The sequence below is a fragment of the Aptenodytes forsteri genome, unplaced genomic scaffold, assembly GCF_000699145.1.
Source record: "Aptenodytes forsteri isolate BGI_AS27 unplaced genomic scaffold, ASM69914v1 Scaffold243, whole genome shotgun sequence".
NCBI classification, from domain to species: Eukaryota; Metazoa; Chordata; class Aves; order Sphenisciformes; family Spheniscidae; genus Aptenodytes; species Aptenodytes forsteri.
In genome coordinates, this window is record NW_008795314.1 from 2,110,156 (window position 1) to 2,125,971 (window position 15,816).

Below are 15,816 nucleotides of genomic sequence, written 5' to 3' on the forward strand. Positions count from 1 at the left end.
CCACCAGAACCAAAAGGGCAGCGTACAACACTCAGCATCCCCGCACGGGCTCTGAGCCCGCAGCAAGGGACGAAGGCAGGTATCAGCCAGCGTCTCACCCAAGCAGCCGCCCGGAGCTGTACTCACCTTCTTCTCTCTTTGGTGGGCTCTCCATCAGCGCCGGCTGCGGCTTTGGCTCTGCCTGGGGAGGCTGGGTGGCCAGGGGAGGCTCCGAGCTCTCCACTTGCCGCGCCGGTGGGGCTGGGACCTCGGCAGCCTTCGCTACCTGAATTTCCACGCGCTTGGTGGCCGTGTCGGGCACAGGAGCGCTGGCTGTCTCAGCTCTCCGCTGGGGCATCTCAGGGATCTTTGATGCTGGCGCCTCCACCCTCCGGAGACCCGGCTCCTGGGGCTTGCCGAGGGTGATCTCAGTCCTCCTTGGGGTGGGCTCCGGGGGTTTGTGCCCCAGCACATCTGCTCTTTTGAGGCCAAACCTCGACAACCCTGAGGTGGAGTTTTCCACCTGCTTGGATGAGATGTCAATGGAGATTTCTGTTCTTCTGGACACCGGCTCGGGCAGTTTGGGTCCAGAGAGCTCCACTCTCCTCAGAGAGGGCTTGGGTGATCTTTGGCCTGCGGGGTCCACATGTCGAGTGGATGGCTCCGAATTCCTGGCGCCGAGTTCCTGAAACTTCTGTGTGGAGCTGGACACAGTGGACCTGAGGAGGGGGTTCGGGGTCCGTCTTTGTGGGGTGGAGGAATTTGAAGATTGATCTACCTCCTCGACCTCAAAAGATCTTTTCAGAGCTGAAAAACATGAAAAGGAGTTCAGAATTTAGTTACCATCCACCTGAGCATCCCAAGAGAGGCTTACAGACACTGCCTGAGGCTCATAACCCCACTCCTGCTCCTCCACCTGAGGGTTCATAAACCCATTTAAAGCAAGTGGGGACTGAGGGCCAGGCTCTGCCTCTTCAGGCAAGTTAGAAACCCAGTAACAAAACTGGAACCAGAGCCAGGAAATTCAACCCCAGAGTAGAAACCATCCCCACGCTGCCCTCCATCCCACCCGCACCCCATGCGTGCTCAGAGGGGAGCAGAAGGCCCCATTGTGGCACGGCAGAGCAGAGCGCGGCACAGGACTCGGTGGCAGCCAACAACCCATCTCCCAACACCTCCCTTTCCTCCTCGCATCCGAAGGATGAGCAGACAAACACAGGCTTCCCGGTGAGCGCTACCAGCGAAATCCAAGTCAGGAATGTGAAATCAATCCTAGGAGAGCACCAAATCCATACAAGTGCAGCAACATAAAGGTGGCAGCCACAGAAGCTCATATCCTTGAAAACAATCCTAGAGATCACCTGGGCCAAAGACTGAAGTGCTTTCAAAACATTGACATGAGACCCCAATGCAAGGAAGGGACCAACTGGGAGGCCTTAGGGACATCCTAAAACCTGAACATCATCATCCCCATTTTACCAACGGGGAAGTCAGGAGGCAAAGAGAGACAGAAGCGACATCAGATTGGATGTTCCAATTTACGCGTGAAGAGGCAGCAGAGTCCAATCTTCATCGAGCCCCAGCACCGCACAGGACCTGCCCCCGCACTCTCAGCTGCAGTAGAGCAGACGCACAGGTCACCCCCGCACAGCGGAGCGGCACTCAGACAAATGCCCGTCGTTCGGGTCTGCCCATCACACGGGTCCCCCCAGCACGCAGAGCTCCCCGGTCAGGCAGGCTGCGCAAGAATGAAACCCCCAAACCCCCCGAGCCAGGAACGTGTCTAAGGAAACCTGACGGATGCTGGTGTCAGACCCCTCAGCTCGGGGGCACAAAGCATCACCAAAGGAGGCCTCCATCTGTGGAGGGATGCTCCCCGTCCCAGCTGCCTGACCGCGCCCTGGCTCACACCTGGACGGCCACGTGTCCCCCACGCAGCGCTTCCCATCCCGCTCCAGCCAGACCTCGCTAAAGGAGTAGAAGCCCTTAAGCCCATCAGACCCCCTGCTCCGCACAGGAGCCAGCCAGCTGGAAACGAAGGGCTGAACTTCACGGGAAGGGGGGGAAACACAGAGAACCACTGCTGGATCCCATCCAAATGCCACAGGCTGCCCACACCCCCATGCCCCCCAGCACCCAGCCAGGCGCGGGGTCGGGACAGGATGAGGCACAGCCCGGGGGTCCCAAAGCAGCCCCATGAAGCAAGGCTGAGCCAGCGTGGTGACAGCCTCAGCGTGGGGCGGCTATGCTGCTGACGACCAGCACAAGCATCAGTAATGAATTCACCCATCCTTTACATCAACAGGACAATATCAACGAGATTTAGCCTTTCAAAACCTGGGCTTGAGATCACACAGGATGCCAGGAGTGGGGGTGCAGGGAGGGGGAAGACTGGAGCACAGCCTTCCCTCTTCCAGGGTCGCCCACCCACCCCAGCCACCCCTGGGGTGGAGCTGGAGAAGAGCCACCACGCAGGAAGCACATCCTCTGCTCCGCGGGGCTGCTCCGACCCCCCGGAGCAGGGCCAGGGGGCCTGGGGACCCAGGGACCCTCCATCTCTCGGACACATCCGTTCGCTGGAGAGGAGCCATCTGGCGCGGCTGGGTCCAGCCGGCGGGACGGGGGGCCGTCCACCCGGCAGGCCGCCCCCCGCCTCGGCCGTCCACGTGGCAGCCGCCCCGGCTCTGCTCCGCCAGCAGATTGCAAACGCGGCTGCTGACACCCGCCACCCCTCTGCTCCAGGCAGCAGATGCGGCTGCCTCCGTCCTGGGCAGCAGGGGCTGGGGACAGCGATGGCCCCTCCGAGGGGTCCCAAAGGTGCTGGTGAGGAAAGCAAGACCCTCGGAGCTGGGGATCACATGTCAGACAAGCCACGAAACGGGGAGGCACACAAGGGTTAAAGTGTTAGGATACAGGCTTTGGGCTGCTTTCCTTTTTTTTGGGGGGAATACCCAAAACCTGCTAAATATGAATGCCAGGCTGCAAAACCAGCCAGAACGGGCACCGCAGAGGCTGGGACCGGGACCCTCCCCAGGACGCTCTGTATTAGTGACCCCTCAAAAGCCCCTCCCAGGAGCCCCTCTGTGCTCGGGGACCCGGGAGCCCCTCTGTGCTCGGGGACAGACAGACGTGGGCATGGACACACACTCACGCCCCCCAGCTCTGGTTTAGACCCCGGCACAGGAACCGCTGGGAAGCCACGGCTCCCCGTGAGGGGGTCCCGGCCGGCATGGGCAGGGAGGGACGCACGGGGCAATTCACCCTCGCTATTAACCGGATGGAAATGGCACCGTGGCTGCTTTATGGCTACGAAGAGAGGAAAGCACCGAAGCACAACACATAACATCCACCATGTAAAAACCAGGAAGGGCCCCATGAAGTGCACTTAGTGACAAAATGGTCTGTCCTGCGACTCAAAAATATTCAGGCATTGTCAGAAGGATGGAGGGAAGCAGTAAAGAAAAATAAAGATGTTTTTCCTCCATTTTATCTGCTCTGTTTTCTGAATCCCGTGGAGCCCTCCCAGCCACGTCACCACTCACTTGCAGAGGCGAGATGCTCTCTGCGGCGATCTCTGCCCCCGTCTGCTTGGCACATCTCGTGCACTGCAGGTCTGCATCTAAGTCTTAGTTACCAGCACCCCCAGAACAACTAACTAAAAAAAAGTCCCACACTTGAGAGCTGCTCCAAAGTGTCCAAAACTCTCAGGTCTCCAAAACTGAGCTGGAGCTCAGACTCTCCAGCACAGACTTCTCTATCATTTTACTTCTCCATCACACCCTTAATCCAGAAAAGCACATTTTAGCTATTTTTTTCCCAAATTCCCAAGTTTAAAACAATGCACCAGTCAAGTCCAGTTTGCATCTTGCAAGAAAACAAAGGAAGCGGAAGGGACGACCCGACGGGGAGCCTTTCCCCGGCCTCCAGCAAAGCCGGGTGGGCAAGAGCAGCGGAGGACACGACCCGGCCAGGCGCTGCTAGCTCCCTGATGGATGGGATCTCAGTTTTGTCCACTTCAGGCTTTTAAAACCTGCTTGTCACTCCTCCAGCCAGCCAGCTCAGCCTCATTTTATTCCCTTCAACAAAGCAGCCTAATAACCTCATGACAGATGTGTCTGGAGGAACAGTTTGAAAGTAAATGCTCTCAAGGAACCCGATAGCAAAGGAAACACTGGTGAGCATCTTTCCTTAACAAACATCCCTCTGGAAATTTCTCAATACCAAGTAGTTTGGGGATTTCTTTTTGACCCGATAACGAGCTTTGGATACAAACAGCCCTGCTGACCTCCAGGGTTCATTGCATGAACCACATCCACCATCTCAGCTCCTTTCAGTCCCCCGGCCACTCGCTACTGCCAAAAGAAATGCTGGCATCAGCGACCGGCTGGTGGGTCATTCGATGGCAATGCTGGAACTGCTGCACGTGGTCCTTTCTTTTGACCTCAGACCTCTCGAAGTGCCCCAAGCCTAGGGTAAACCTGCCCAACGCCACCAGCAGTGTCTTTCTGGAGCACAGCCATCTCCTGCCCTTATTGAAGGGCTGGACTGAATACAACACCCAAAAATGGCTTTTTTCCAGGTCTTTCTGGGCCCTGCTGCACAAAGGAGAAAAAGGTCAAAGCCCAGACACAAAGGGGTTCAAAAAGCCTAAGAAAGAGCTGTGAAACCATGATTACAGCCGCAGGAAACTCGAGCCATCCCAATAACACCTCCCGTGCCGGCGCTGTGGTCCTGACGGGCAGTAAGGTGGCACCGAGGGGCTGGGCAAGGAACCATCACCCCAAGGGAGGGCTGGAAATGGCTCAGCACAGTTTCTGGCAGCAAAATCACGAGGACCCCCAGTTCCCAGTGGCATTCCCTCCCCAGTGGTGTCACTGATTTGCCTGGGGACAACCCAAGAGCTTTCCCACCCATGGCTCTCTGCGGGATGGGATGTCCACCTCGTGCCTCTGGTTGCACGGGGATTTTGGTACCCAGCTTGTCCTGCCGGCACATTTGGCCACTGCTCTGAGTCCGGAGTGGCCTGGAGAAGGTCAAACATCCCAGGCATGAGAAAGGAGAGGGACCGTGACCCACAGGGTTTGCGTTTCCACCTCCGAGACAGAGACCCACTGCCATGAACATGATCCTCAGGGATGCCACCTTCAGCAATGGTGGCCCTCGGTGGGACCAAGCACAGCTGCAGCTCCCCTGCTCAGCATCGCCTCTCTCCTGCTCCTTGCACAGAGAAGAGAGAAGGACCTCAGGAAGCAAAACAACTCTCAAAAAAAGAGAAAAAGCTTAAAAATAGCCTGTCCTGCCCAGAGCCAAGAAAGGAAAGTAAACAGCCTCTGCTCCAGATGACCCTCCTCCCGGCTTCCTGCGGGGAAGCTGGCGTATTCATTACAACAACAGGGGCCGAAGGCAGGGCAGCGCTGCGGGGCCCCGCACCCCGCTCCCACCCGCGCGGTGCCAGGGTCCCACACTGGCAGTCATGGCTAATGCTCCGGGTCCTTCTGGGGCTTCAGGTCCACAGGTCCCTGACACCCTGGGCCAAGGTGTCCCCGCCCCGAGCAGGGTCCGGGATGGCCACGCTGCAGGGTTATCCCCACTGTGATATTTTCCAGGGGATTTTCGGCGCTAGCAGGGCTTCCCCAGCCCCACCAGCAGCATCCGATCTGCTGGCCGGTGTTGGAGGCAGCTGGCAGGGAAAGAGGCGGAGGTGCCGAGCATCGCCCTTCCTTCTCTTCCTCTGGAGGTGCATACGCCATGGGGCGTGAGCACAAAATGGTGTTACCATTGACATGCGCTTCCTTTTAACCAATTCCAAAGCAATTCAGGCAGCTCTGGCTCAATCCACCATTGCTGAAGGCAGCAGCTCCCCTCCCACAGCAGGGAAAACCCAAAATCCCCTAAAATGAGATTTCCAAGCGCTACCTTTCAGATGCAACCTCTGCCCCTGCCAGCCTCTGCCCACAACCATCGTACCCGGGCCAGGAACCACTTGCTGCAGTGTCCCTTTGGGGACCAGACCTTTGCAAACCCCTCGAGGTAGCGGCGTTTTGCTCAGCATCACGCAGCCATGGCCCTGCTCTGCAGGGCCAGCTTTCAAAACATACCAATATTAATCCTGGCAGATGAGGGAGGCGCGGGCTTTCCGAGATGGCACCTGCTGCAGGCAGCTCTGCTGGCTGCACACAACAGCAGCAGCTCCCGCAAACCCGCAGTCTTGACCCAAACATGGTCCCTGCCAGCCAGGTGTTTTGGGGCAAGGAACGCATGCCTTCATCCCCAGCTCAAACGCTCCCCAAGCAAGCACAGGGCCTGAGAAGTGGCAAAATATTTATGCATCTTTCTATTTTGTGCTGCAGTGCTGGGGATGTCTGCTCAGCGCGGTGCTGCAAACTCCCGGTCGCCCCACGGCCAGGCACCAGCAGGTCACACGCCACCAGTTAAAGCTGCTCTTCAGGGATCTTGCAAATTGGGAAGAGGGGGTAAAAGTCTGGTTCAAATCCCACTAGCTCATATGACAGCCAAGATTTTTCCGGAGAAGTCACAAGCAAGTGGCATGGCCGGGACCTCATATCTACACGCTCCTCTCCCAGAAGGCAAGTCCCTCCTTGGGGGTCCCTGCCAAGCCAAGGGCGCCCAGATGCCGTGAAGGGCTCTGGCTCCTGCCCAAGGGCCCCACATCTCCTGGTGGGAAGCACCGGGGTTACCCGGCACGTCGTCCACCATGGCTCATCCTGTTCCACAGTCCGGGTCTGGGCACCCCGTGGGACCCAGGGTGGGTCAACGAGGGAACATCTGCTCCTTCTTTCTTCCCTTTTTAAACAGAATACCCCAAGTAACAGTCAAGGGGATGCTTTATACAAGGAAACCTCTATGCACAGAACTCGGGAGGAGACCAAAATAAACAGCGAGGGATGCTGGCTCCTCCGGGACCTGCTTCACAACTGGAGCCTCGGGCTCTGCCACGGCCGCAGCGCCCAACTGCTTCCCATTAAACATCCTCTGCCCCTCAGGTGGTCTCCGTAACCCAGGGGTTACGTTTGCTTGCTTGCTTAAGCACGGAAAGCTTTTCTTGCGTTTTTCGACACATAAGAGCCTTATGGGACCAGGGCAGCCAGGCACCCTGTTATTTCACACGATACAATGGTACCATTTGAGAGCACTGACTTTCTCTAAACTGCTACCAGATGGTCACCTCCTGTTCCCGGGGAGGAAAGAGGGGGAGGCTGCAGGTCTCATCTTTCAAGGAGCCCTTGGAAACCCAACATAGCATTAACCACTCATGGCCCTTAAAACTTCCCAGACCCCTGTCACCAGGCAGCAGGACGCTCACGGCAGTTTTCTGGCCCAACTCTAGTGCAAAAAGCGTGTTTGCCCACGTTACCACAGGGCCACCTGGGTTTGGCTTATCCAAACCCACCGTCCGTGATGCCGTTGAATAGCTGCCGCCATCCGTAACAGAGGTGGATGCATTTTAATGAACTAAAGACTCAGTTACAGGGACAAGTAGGATGTTCTTCATGTATCTATAGGGTCTATACACACTGTATATTAAACCTAAAGGTCCTGCAGCAGAAGGGGAAGGGAGCTGCAACCCTGCCGTAGGGCCAGAGCAGGATACCTCTATCCCATCCTCAACAATAAGGTGCTCTCAACTGCACTGAGCCCCTCAGTGGGGTCAAAAACACGAGGCTGAGACAGGAAATTCACTGGCAATGCGGGCAGCAAGCGATGCGACACACGCTGGCGGGGCTTTGTGACTACACCAACAGCTTCAAAATGGCACGAGAAATTCAGATCCCCTCTTACATCCGGGGAAATTAAGGCAGGAAACTTTAGAAGCACCTTTGCCGAAGCTAGTGGTCATCCAACATAAGAGAGAAGAGAAGTCAGGGTTGCAGGATGCTTGCGCCAGGAGGTTTCACACCTTTCTTTTACCAGTAAACCAACCCTCTTGCAATACATACATATAGACACGTATATAAAAATATATATATAATGGCAATCTGCTGTTGTAGCATGACTCTCACGCTATCCTAGATCAGGTTATGAATGGTTTATGCACAAATAAATCCTTTTTCTGACTTTACAAACAGCATTCAAAAGAAGTTGCAATAGATTGCATGGTCTGACACATAAATTGCACGTAGAAGATAACGCTGGCAATGTGCTGTCAATATGCAGTGCCTTCCTGAACTGTGCAAATGGTACCAAGAGCTGAATTATGGAGGAAATTTGGGGATAAATGCAAGTTCAGGGCTCTGACATTAACTGAAGCTTTTCAAGCAGCATTTCACTCAGACGCAGTAAGCTACAAAGACAGCCTGAGACCGATGCAGCAAACCCCTCATTTACCAGAAATCAACGTGCAAAAGCAAAGTCGGGACTAAGAATAGAAAAAAATACAATCCACACTCAGATTAATTCAAAATCCCAGCTTCCCAGTCCCTATAATGCAGTTCTAGAAAGGTTTTAGCTTTGATTCTCCATTACACTTTGGTTTATATAACCATTAACCCTCAGCAAAATGCTTCCAGATCGGACAAGTATATTTTACATCCCTTATATTCATTTCATACTTGTACAGAAAATTACATAAAATACAGGGTATCCAGCCCAGCAGATTGCATTACTGGCTCTGCCACAGGCTCTCTGCAGCTTTTGCCTCCGGTCTGTGCTCCAGTTTCCTTTCATAAGGGGAGGAGGAAGGAGAGCAATAAATCTTCTCTGCGCCTCCCAGGGGACTGCAGATTTGGTTTGGTTCACTAATATTTCTAAAACACCTTAAAATTATTACCCAGAAGGCAAAAGTATGATGCAGATGGTCTTGCAGACCCCAGACTGCCCTGTGCTACCAGCTTCAGCAGTGGCACCGCACCGGGTGTAGGAAGCTGTAAGCACCCAGGCACCATCCCCATATGAGTCACGACTCCCAACACCCACGCAGGGGACCTGGAGAGTGACTCAGGTGGGCGACCAGCCTCGGTGGCGGGGACTGGGTGATTAAATCATTAAGTGATTAAGTCTCTGCTTGAGAAGACACTCTGATGGGTGGTGTTGCGACACGCCGGTTAAAAAGCTACAGAAAAGGGTAAATTAGTAAAAGTGGCTAAAGGAGGGCCCCGGGAGCCATTCAGGCCCGCAGCGCTGCCCTGCCTGTGCTGCCTGCTGATTGCTGGTGCCATTGCAGCCAGCTCTGGCGTCTCTGTTGGAGGGGACACCCAGCACCGCAATGCGAGCAGTTGTCCAAATGTCCTGAAAGCTGGCAGAGAGCAGAGCACTCCTCCTTTCTCCTCCCTGGTAAACTAAACATGCTTTAAAAAAAAAACAAAACCCATCCTTTTCACATTTCCCCATATTTACACTTCCAATGACCAGATGAAAGAAAGACTGAAGTCCCAACCCCAGTCCTCACCATGCTCCCCCCCTCCCAAACCAGTCCAGCAGACCAGTGCCAGCGTGACGCTGTGTGCCGATGCCCTCACCACTAACCCCTGCCATGACTCCCAGGGCTGGAATAAGCTGGAGAGCACCCAACTCACCAGGAGCAAGGGGCCATACCATTTTGCGATGCTTATCCAAACCGCCACCTCTGCTGCTGGGAGGATGGCGGTACAGACCGACGTGGGCATGGTGCCTCCTGCCCTGCAATCCACGGGAGGCTGCCTGACATCGGCAGCGCCTACACCCAGGCAACAGGTTGGTACCCCACCCCAGCTTGCTCTAACTTGGGTGCCAGCCACAGGGCATCTGCTGCAGCGCTGGGAGGATGCAGGGGGATGGACCGCCCTGACACCCATGACGTCTCACCTTTCAGCATGCAAACCAGCCAAAAGCCAGCTTGGACGGACCCTGCACCTGGGTCACGGCTCCGAAGGTGTCCCCAGGAGCCCCAAGTGCTGAGCTCTGTCTAGCAACCTCACAAAAGCAATCTTGGTAAAAGCCTGAGTCACAGCCATCAGGAGATAAGAGCTCTCATTAATCTGGGGGCAGCTTTTCAGAACAAGTTGAGGGTAACAATAAACCCCTTCGTTGCCCAAGGACTACTCCTCACCAGCACCATTTGTGCAGCAGAGAAGGGAGTGAGGAGAGCTCTCCTGCACCAGCACAGCAAGTGGGTGCATACTGCCGACCTCTCCACGGGCAAAGCAGAGGGGTACGAGGACCAAACGGCACCCTGCAGGTATGAAACAAGAGGTGGCCAGGACACAAGCCTGGCCCCATGCCAAAGAGCATTACAGGGCAGCTCCCCCCTGTCCCACAAAGAGGTTCCCTGATGGACCCTGACCCACACCGAACAGGCACATCCCCATCAGGAACCGGACTCAGACCCATCAACTCATTTTACAGGCTTCAAACAAGCTTAACCAGGATTTAGGGTCACTGGGCCTGTTGCCTCCAAGTCCCACCTCTAATGACCAAGAAGGTGCCAGAGCTCACTGCAGCAGGAGGAGGGAGGGAGGTTGGGAGAGGGAAAGAGCCTGCGTAATGGTCCTGCAGAAAGACATTGCCTTAAATATCAAATATCAGAGTTAGAAACTTGAATATCTGGAGTGATTACAGGCTCTGAAGTCTCCATTATTGTCTTTGGATTTATGACAAGTCCCAGTCCAGGCTTTTGTGGCTGCTGTCTGTGTCCTGGCTCCTGGGAAAACGGGCTGAGCAGCTCCCTGCAAGGAAGGGCTGCAAAACAGAAAATAATCCGGCACCCAGGCAATGCAGCCACAGGACACCCGGAGGTGCCAGGACTCTCACTTAGCAGCAAGTTTGCTGGCATTTATTGGCCAAGAGATGCAGACGTGGTCACTCGAAAGTATTGGGCATGACCCAACATGTTCTAGAGATGCTTCCTACTCACTCCACTGCCATAAACCACCAAGAGGCAATGAGCAAAGAGTAAAGCTGGAGAATGATTCTATTTTAGGTGAGCTTACCAAGCTCACCTAGAGCTTGCTACCAAGATCCCAGAGACTGGCGAGTACTTGGAAGAGCTGGTATGGTGTACACTGGTACTGGTATGGTAAACCTTGACTTACCTCCAGGCACCAGCAGTACACTTGCACGGCCGAAGTAGCTACCCTGGCCCCGGTGTAAAGACTCATCCACTCTCTGTCCCTTCCCATCCAGCCACTTTTGAAAGGTTTATGATTAGCGCAACACTGTGCCCAAGGCTGATCTCAAATGGCCAGCAAGAGCCCACCCATACCAGCCAACACTGGAAACCCTCCATGCTGACACAGAGCCAAGGACACTCTGCTCCATGGTTGCCCGTCCCCAAGGACATGCAGCCTAGCCCTCCTTGCATAAGATGACTATAAACAACAACCTTTGGATGATCCTACATCCTAACCGGGGCCAGAGGCTATCCCCAGAGCCCAGCTCACGTGGATGGAGAGATCCACGTCCTGTTCTTCCCTTTCCCACTCCCTCACAACCTTTTTATTCCCAAGGAACTAAATATACATAGGGAAAAAAACAACCCGCAACGGCAGGCCTCCGCTGCTGTAACCAAGCAGATGTGATTTTTCCACTCTGCGCATGAAAGGCCAGTTCTGCAGGGGAAGATACATCTTCTGCTAGGGAAGACACAACTCCTGCCTTCCCACAGGCACCTTCCCCCGGCTCCTGCCTCTCCCACCACATGCTGATTTGGCAGAAAACTCCCATCTACCCCATCCTTTTGTCTCAGATCCAGAAATGTAGATAGGAAGAGTAGAAAAGAAAGAAAACTCTCCAAAGAGCCTGTAAAGCTCATTTCTGAGGACATCAGAGGTGATCAGCTGTCTCGGAGCAGCACGCTACGTCCATCAGCTGGGAGAGCTGGGCTGGCTCTGCCCACGCTGGGCTGGTGATGGACAGTACCAGAAGAGACTAGTTGCAGTACAATTTTTTGGGGACAGCCCAGGAAATCCAACAATTGACGTTCAGGAGCTTTGCTTCACTCCTAGGGTTGAGATGATCCGAGATATAATCTGAAAGAACTGTTTGCATTTCCTTTTCCAGGCATTGAACCTCCGCACAAGTGGGACCATTAGTCACAGACCCAGTCTCCCAGCCCACTCCCATGCATGTAAGCGCAGGCGAGCACTCATCCTGCAAACCCTTAGGCAGGGCTTACAGGACAGACCCTGAATCCAAGTGAGATTCTTACACAAACATGAAGTGCATCCCCTCTCCGGGGCTTTTCACCATATTGAATTCAAACCACATCACCCACATAACATTGCGACCATCCCTTTGGCGCGTTCCTGCTAATATTAGCAGCAGGGTTGAGTCCCAGCATCCGCAGCACGCGGGCAGCAGCTGCTCCCCACGGCAGCAGGCATGCCAGCCCCGAGCAGCCCGGGGGACGCACCATGGCCACGTGGCCCAGAGACATCCCGGGCATTTGCTCAAGTAAATTTTAAGGACGAGCCCGTGAGATTCATGCATGTAGAAAAGCTTATTTCTAATACGGCCCCCTCCTGAAAACAACCTGGCTGACGGTTTTTTTGTCTTTAATGACCCTTAAAACCACAACATAACTTAGCACAACTCAGTACCTCATTGAGACAAAGTCTTTGGCTGAAATACTAGAAATACCGTGCGTCAGGCTGTGCAAGAAGTATGTGTCTGTAGGGAAAGCATCCAATAGTGGGGAAGAGAAAAAAAAAAAAAAAAGAAACAAAGAAGCCTTCCTATCTGCGCAGATGTGACCTGGCAGGGCCAGAGGCTGCTTGCCCTTAGTGCCCAGCTCCACGCAGCACACGACCGCTTAGACCACAGCACTGCCAAGGCTCACCCACCAGCGAGCACGCGCTCCCTCAGGGAGCCGGACTATGGGGAATGGGTAAACCAGGGATTAAGAACCATCAACGAAGGCTGTCTTGTGGTTTCTGCCAGAGCGAAGCTGCAAGCCTGTGTCCCCGCCAGGCTCTAGGCTCTGGACATCACGTTGAACCCCTCGGCAGCACCCTGCCACTCCTCGCACTTACATCCCTACTTGGCATTTACCATCGTTCCCAGCTTGCACCCGCTACAACATTTTGTGTTTCAACATTACGAGGAAACGAATCTGGTGTTGACTGACAGCATTGGCAAAGGCAAAGAGCACTCAGCGTCACTGCTGCCAACTCACCATCAGCGACTGCCAGCAAAAATGCACCTCGGTTACCTCTGGGACTCTGCTCGGCAGCAACCACATCCCACCGGGATGAGGGGCCGGAGCAGATCTCTTCTGTCTTACTACCAGGCCGTAGATGATGAGTGCACAGTGCTTTAAATCCTTAGCAGGAAGACGAGTACCACGCTGCAGAGTTATCTTTGGGCATCGTCATAACCAACCAAAGCTGCGAGCAGGAACATCTGCTCCTCTCCACAGTCGGACATCACAGACACCGACACTCCCGTATCACCCAATCCGAACAGGATCAGGGTGGTTAACAACATTAACACACTGCACAAGCATCCCACCACCCAGGTTGATTTACTGCTACGGGTTCCCTTCCCTGCCACTCAGGGGTCCGTGCCTGAGACTCCGGGGAGCTGAACGACCCGCAGCCCCCCTCCGAGGCAGAGGTGAGCTTGGGAAGCGCTACCGCAACCGCAGCTGAACCAGCCACGCTTCCAAAAACCTGCCAAAATCTATAAACCCAGGGGCAGCACTATTATGGTCTGTAAATCCTGGCAAACCACAGACCTAATAATGCTCTCCCCCACTGGAGACGAGGAAGCTCTTGCCAGTCAAATAAGCGGGATTAGTGCCCTCCCAGCAGGACCTGCTGGCTCGGTGCGAGGTGGACACACGTACTGCTGCCTGGATGCGACCATCCCCATTGCATCATCGGGCACAAGGAAGAACGCGCTCTTCTATGCTGTGTTTCCTTCTCACACGTTGCTTTGATTTGGAAACTAAACTGGAATTGAGTATCTCGTGCTCCTTCCCCCTCCCAAAGGGCCCTTGCTCACGGGGCCTGGCAGCTCCCGCACCAGCAGCCCACAGCCGAGCCTGCAACTCCCTGCCTTCTGCAACCCAGCAGGTACAAGAAACCTGCCGGTCCTCTGCTGGGGAGGGATGCTACGAGGAAAGCAGACAGGACCAACCAGGGTGATTTGGGAGGGCAGGCAGCGTGTGACCGGCAAGAACAAAGCGGGCTCTGGCTGCTGGGTGATCTGGTGTTTCTGCTCCGCTGTATTTTTGGCTGATCTTTCCTGCTTGGCCACGGGCTGCCTGGGGCTGAGTTACCCACCCAGCAGACACGAACACTGCATCTCCTGCCCTACAGGCTAGAAATTAATTGCCTTGTTCTTGAGAAGCTGCTATACAACCCAGAAAACTAATTAAATTGTGAAACAGTAGCCCGGATCCCTGCTCAAGGGCAAGGCCAGACCTTTTGGCTGCAGATGCACAGAGCTTTCCCCAGCCTCTCCCTCTGCAAAGGCAGGAACTCTAAAGCGCTCCATGGACTGAAAAAAAATCGCACTGCGGAGCGGCTCAGTGCCACACAGTGCCACACAGCCCGAACAAGCAGCCCCAGGGCTCGAGGAGCACACACAGCCCGAACAAGCAGCCCCAGGGCTCACAGCAGAGCCTTTATCATATCCAAGTAGGGAATTACTCATTCTTCAGAGATTTAAATGCAATTGGGGCAGGCGAGAGGAAAGGCTGTAATTACATCAGCACTCGGGAGCCCTGTGGGGGGGAAGCTCACGAGTCCCCAAAGGACAGTTACAAAGGCTCCGTTGAACCCCAAGTGCCAAACTGATGGTGTATTCGGGTCACTCACTGTGTCCCAACGCTTGTTAGTCCCAATCTTCCTAAGGGACGCGACTTCCCTCAGCCTCCTGCTAAGCTCTCCACCCCCAACTTTAGCTGAAGAAAGCCCAGGGACTGGAAAAAGAGGACATGGATGTGGCTAAACCTTACAACGAGGGCTGCAGAGACCCCAGCTCTGCCACTCGTTTCCTGCCTGACCTGGAAGAGGAACCCTTGTGCTCTCAGCTTCCTCAGCTACCCAGCAGGAAAAACACCACCGCGCTTCTTCCCCAAGGCAAGGCTGGATTCACCAGGAGGCGGTGAAGTCGTCTCAGCCTATAGCTACACGCACAGCCCCTGGATAAGCTTTCACGGCGGCCCCCAGGTCTCCACTATTTCTTGTTGGGGTTTTTTTTTTTTTTTTTGAGCAGGTAGAAATCTAGAAACCGCTGCACGAAGCTCAGTTTGGGTCGCTGCCAAGACGTGAGAGTGCATAGGGACGGAGCTGCTCTTCCAAAACTCTGCTCAGGAAGATGAGCTCCCCCGAGCCGATCTCTCAACGCCTGCTTCAGACGCAAACCCCCACCCCTCTTCTGCCTGTCTTTAACTCTCATACCCGTCTGGCAGCAGCACGCTTCTCCGCTAGCTTATTTTCTTGCCTGAAAAAGCCAGCGTGCTGGGCAAGAGCCACAGACACCCGGGGAGAAGGCATGCCCGTCCGCACGCCAAGGGGATTGCAAGGAGATACTCCATTGGAGAGCAAGGCAACGCTATCGGGCAGCTGGAGCTCTGCCACGGGACAACTGCAAAGCTTTCTAGGGCAGGCAGCTCCCGCTATGGACATATTTGAAACTTGGGTTCATTATCCACCTCCCAGCTACTCTAGGGCTGTGTTTGCATCCAAAATCTGGGAGCCGACAGAAGGGCCAGTGTCTGGGGTTTCACAAACTTTTAGTCGTGTCAGGCGTGTGTTTTCGGCTAAAAATCTACATAAACCAACTTGGCAAAGGCAGGAAAGGAAAAACATCCCGTAAGATCCTGCCTTAGCAGATAACACCCGGGCGCAACGCTGCTCCGAACAAAAGACACCGCAGCCCGGCGGCGGCACCGAC

At 54.7% G+C, this 15,816-nt stretch overlaps 1 protein-coding gene across 1 annotated transcript in view; it reads right to left on the reverse strand.

The window, feature by feature from the left end:
* The window catches only part of SEPT9 (septin 9), a 65,835-nt gene extending 65,406 nt beyond the window's left edge, over positions 1-429 (reverse strand). Inside the window, exon 1 of the mRNA XM_019472134.1 lies at positions 127-429. Coding sequence (XP_019327679.1) covers positions 127-337 — 211 coding nt within the window. The 5' untranslated portion in view covers positions 338-429. The remainder of the gene's footprint in view (positions 1-126) is intronic.
* Between the last annotated feature and the right edge of the window lie 15,387 nt (positions 430-15,816).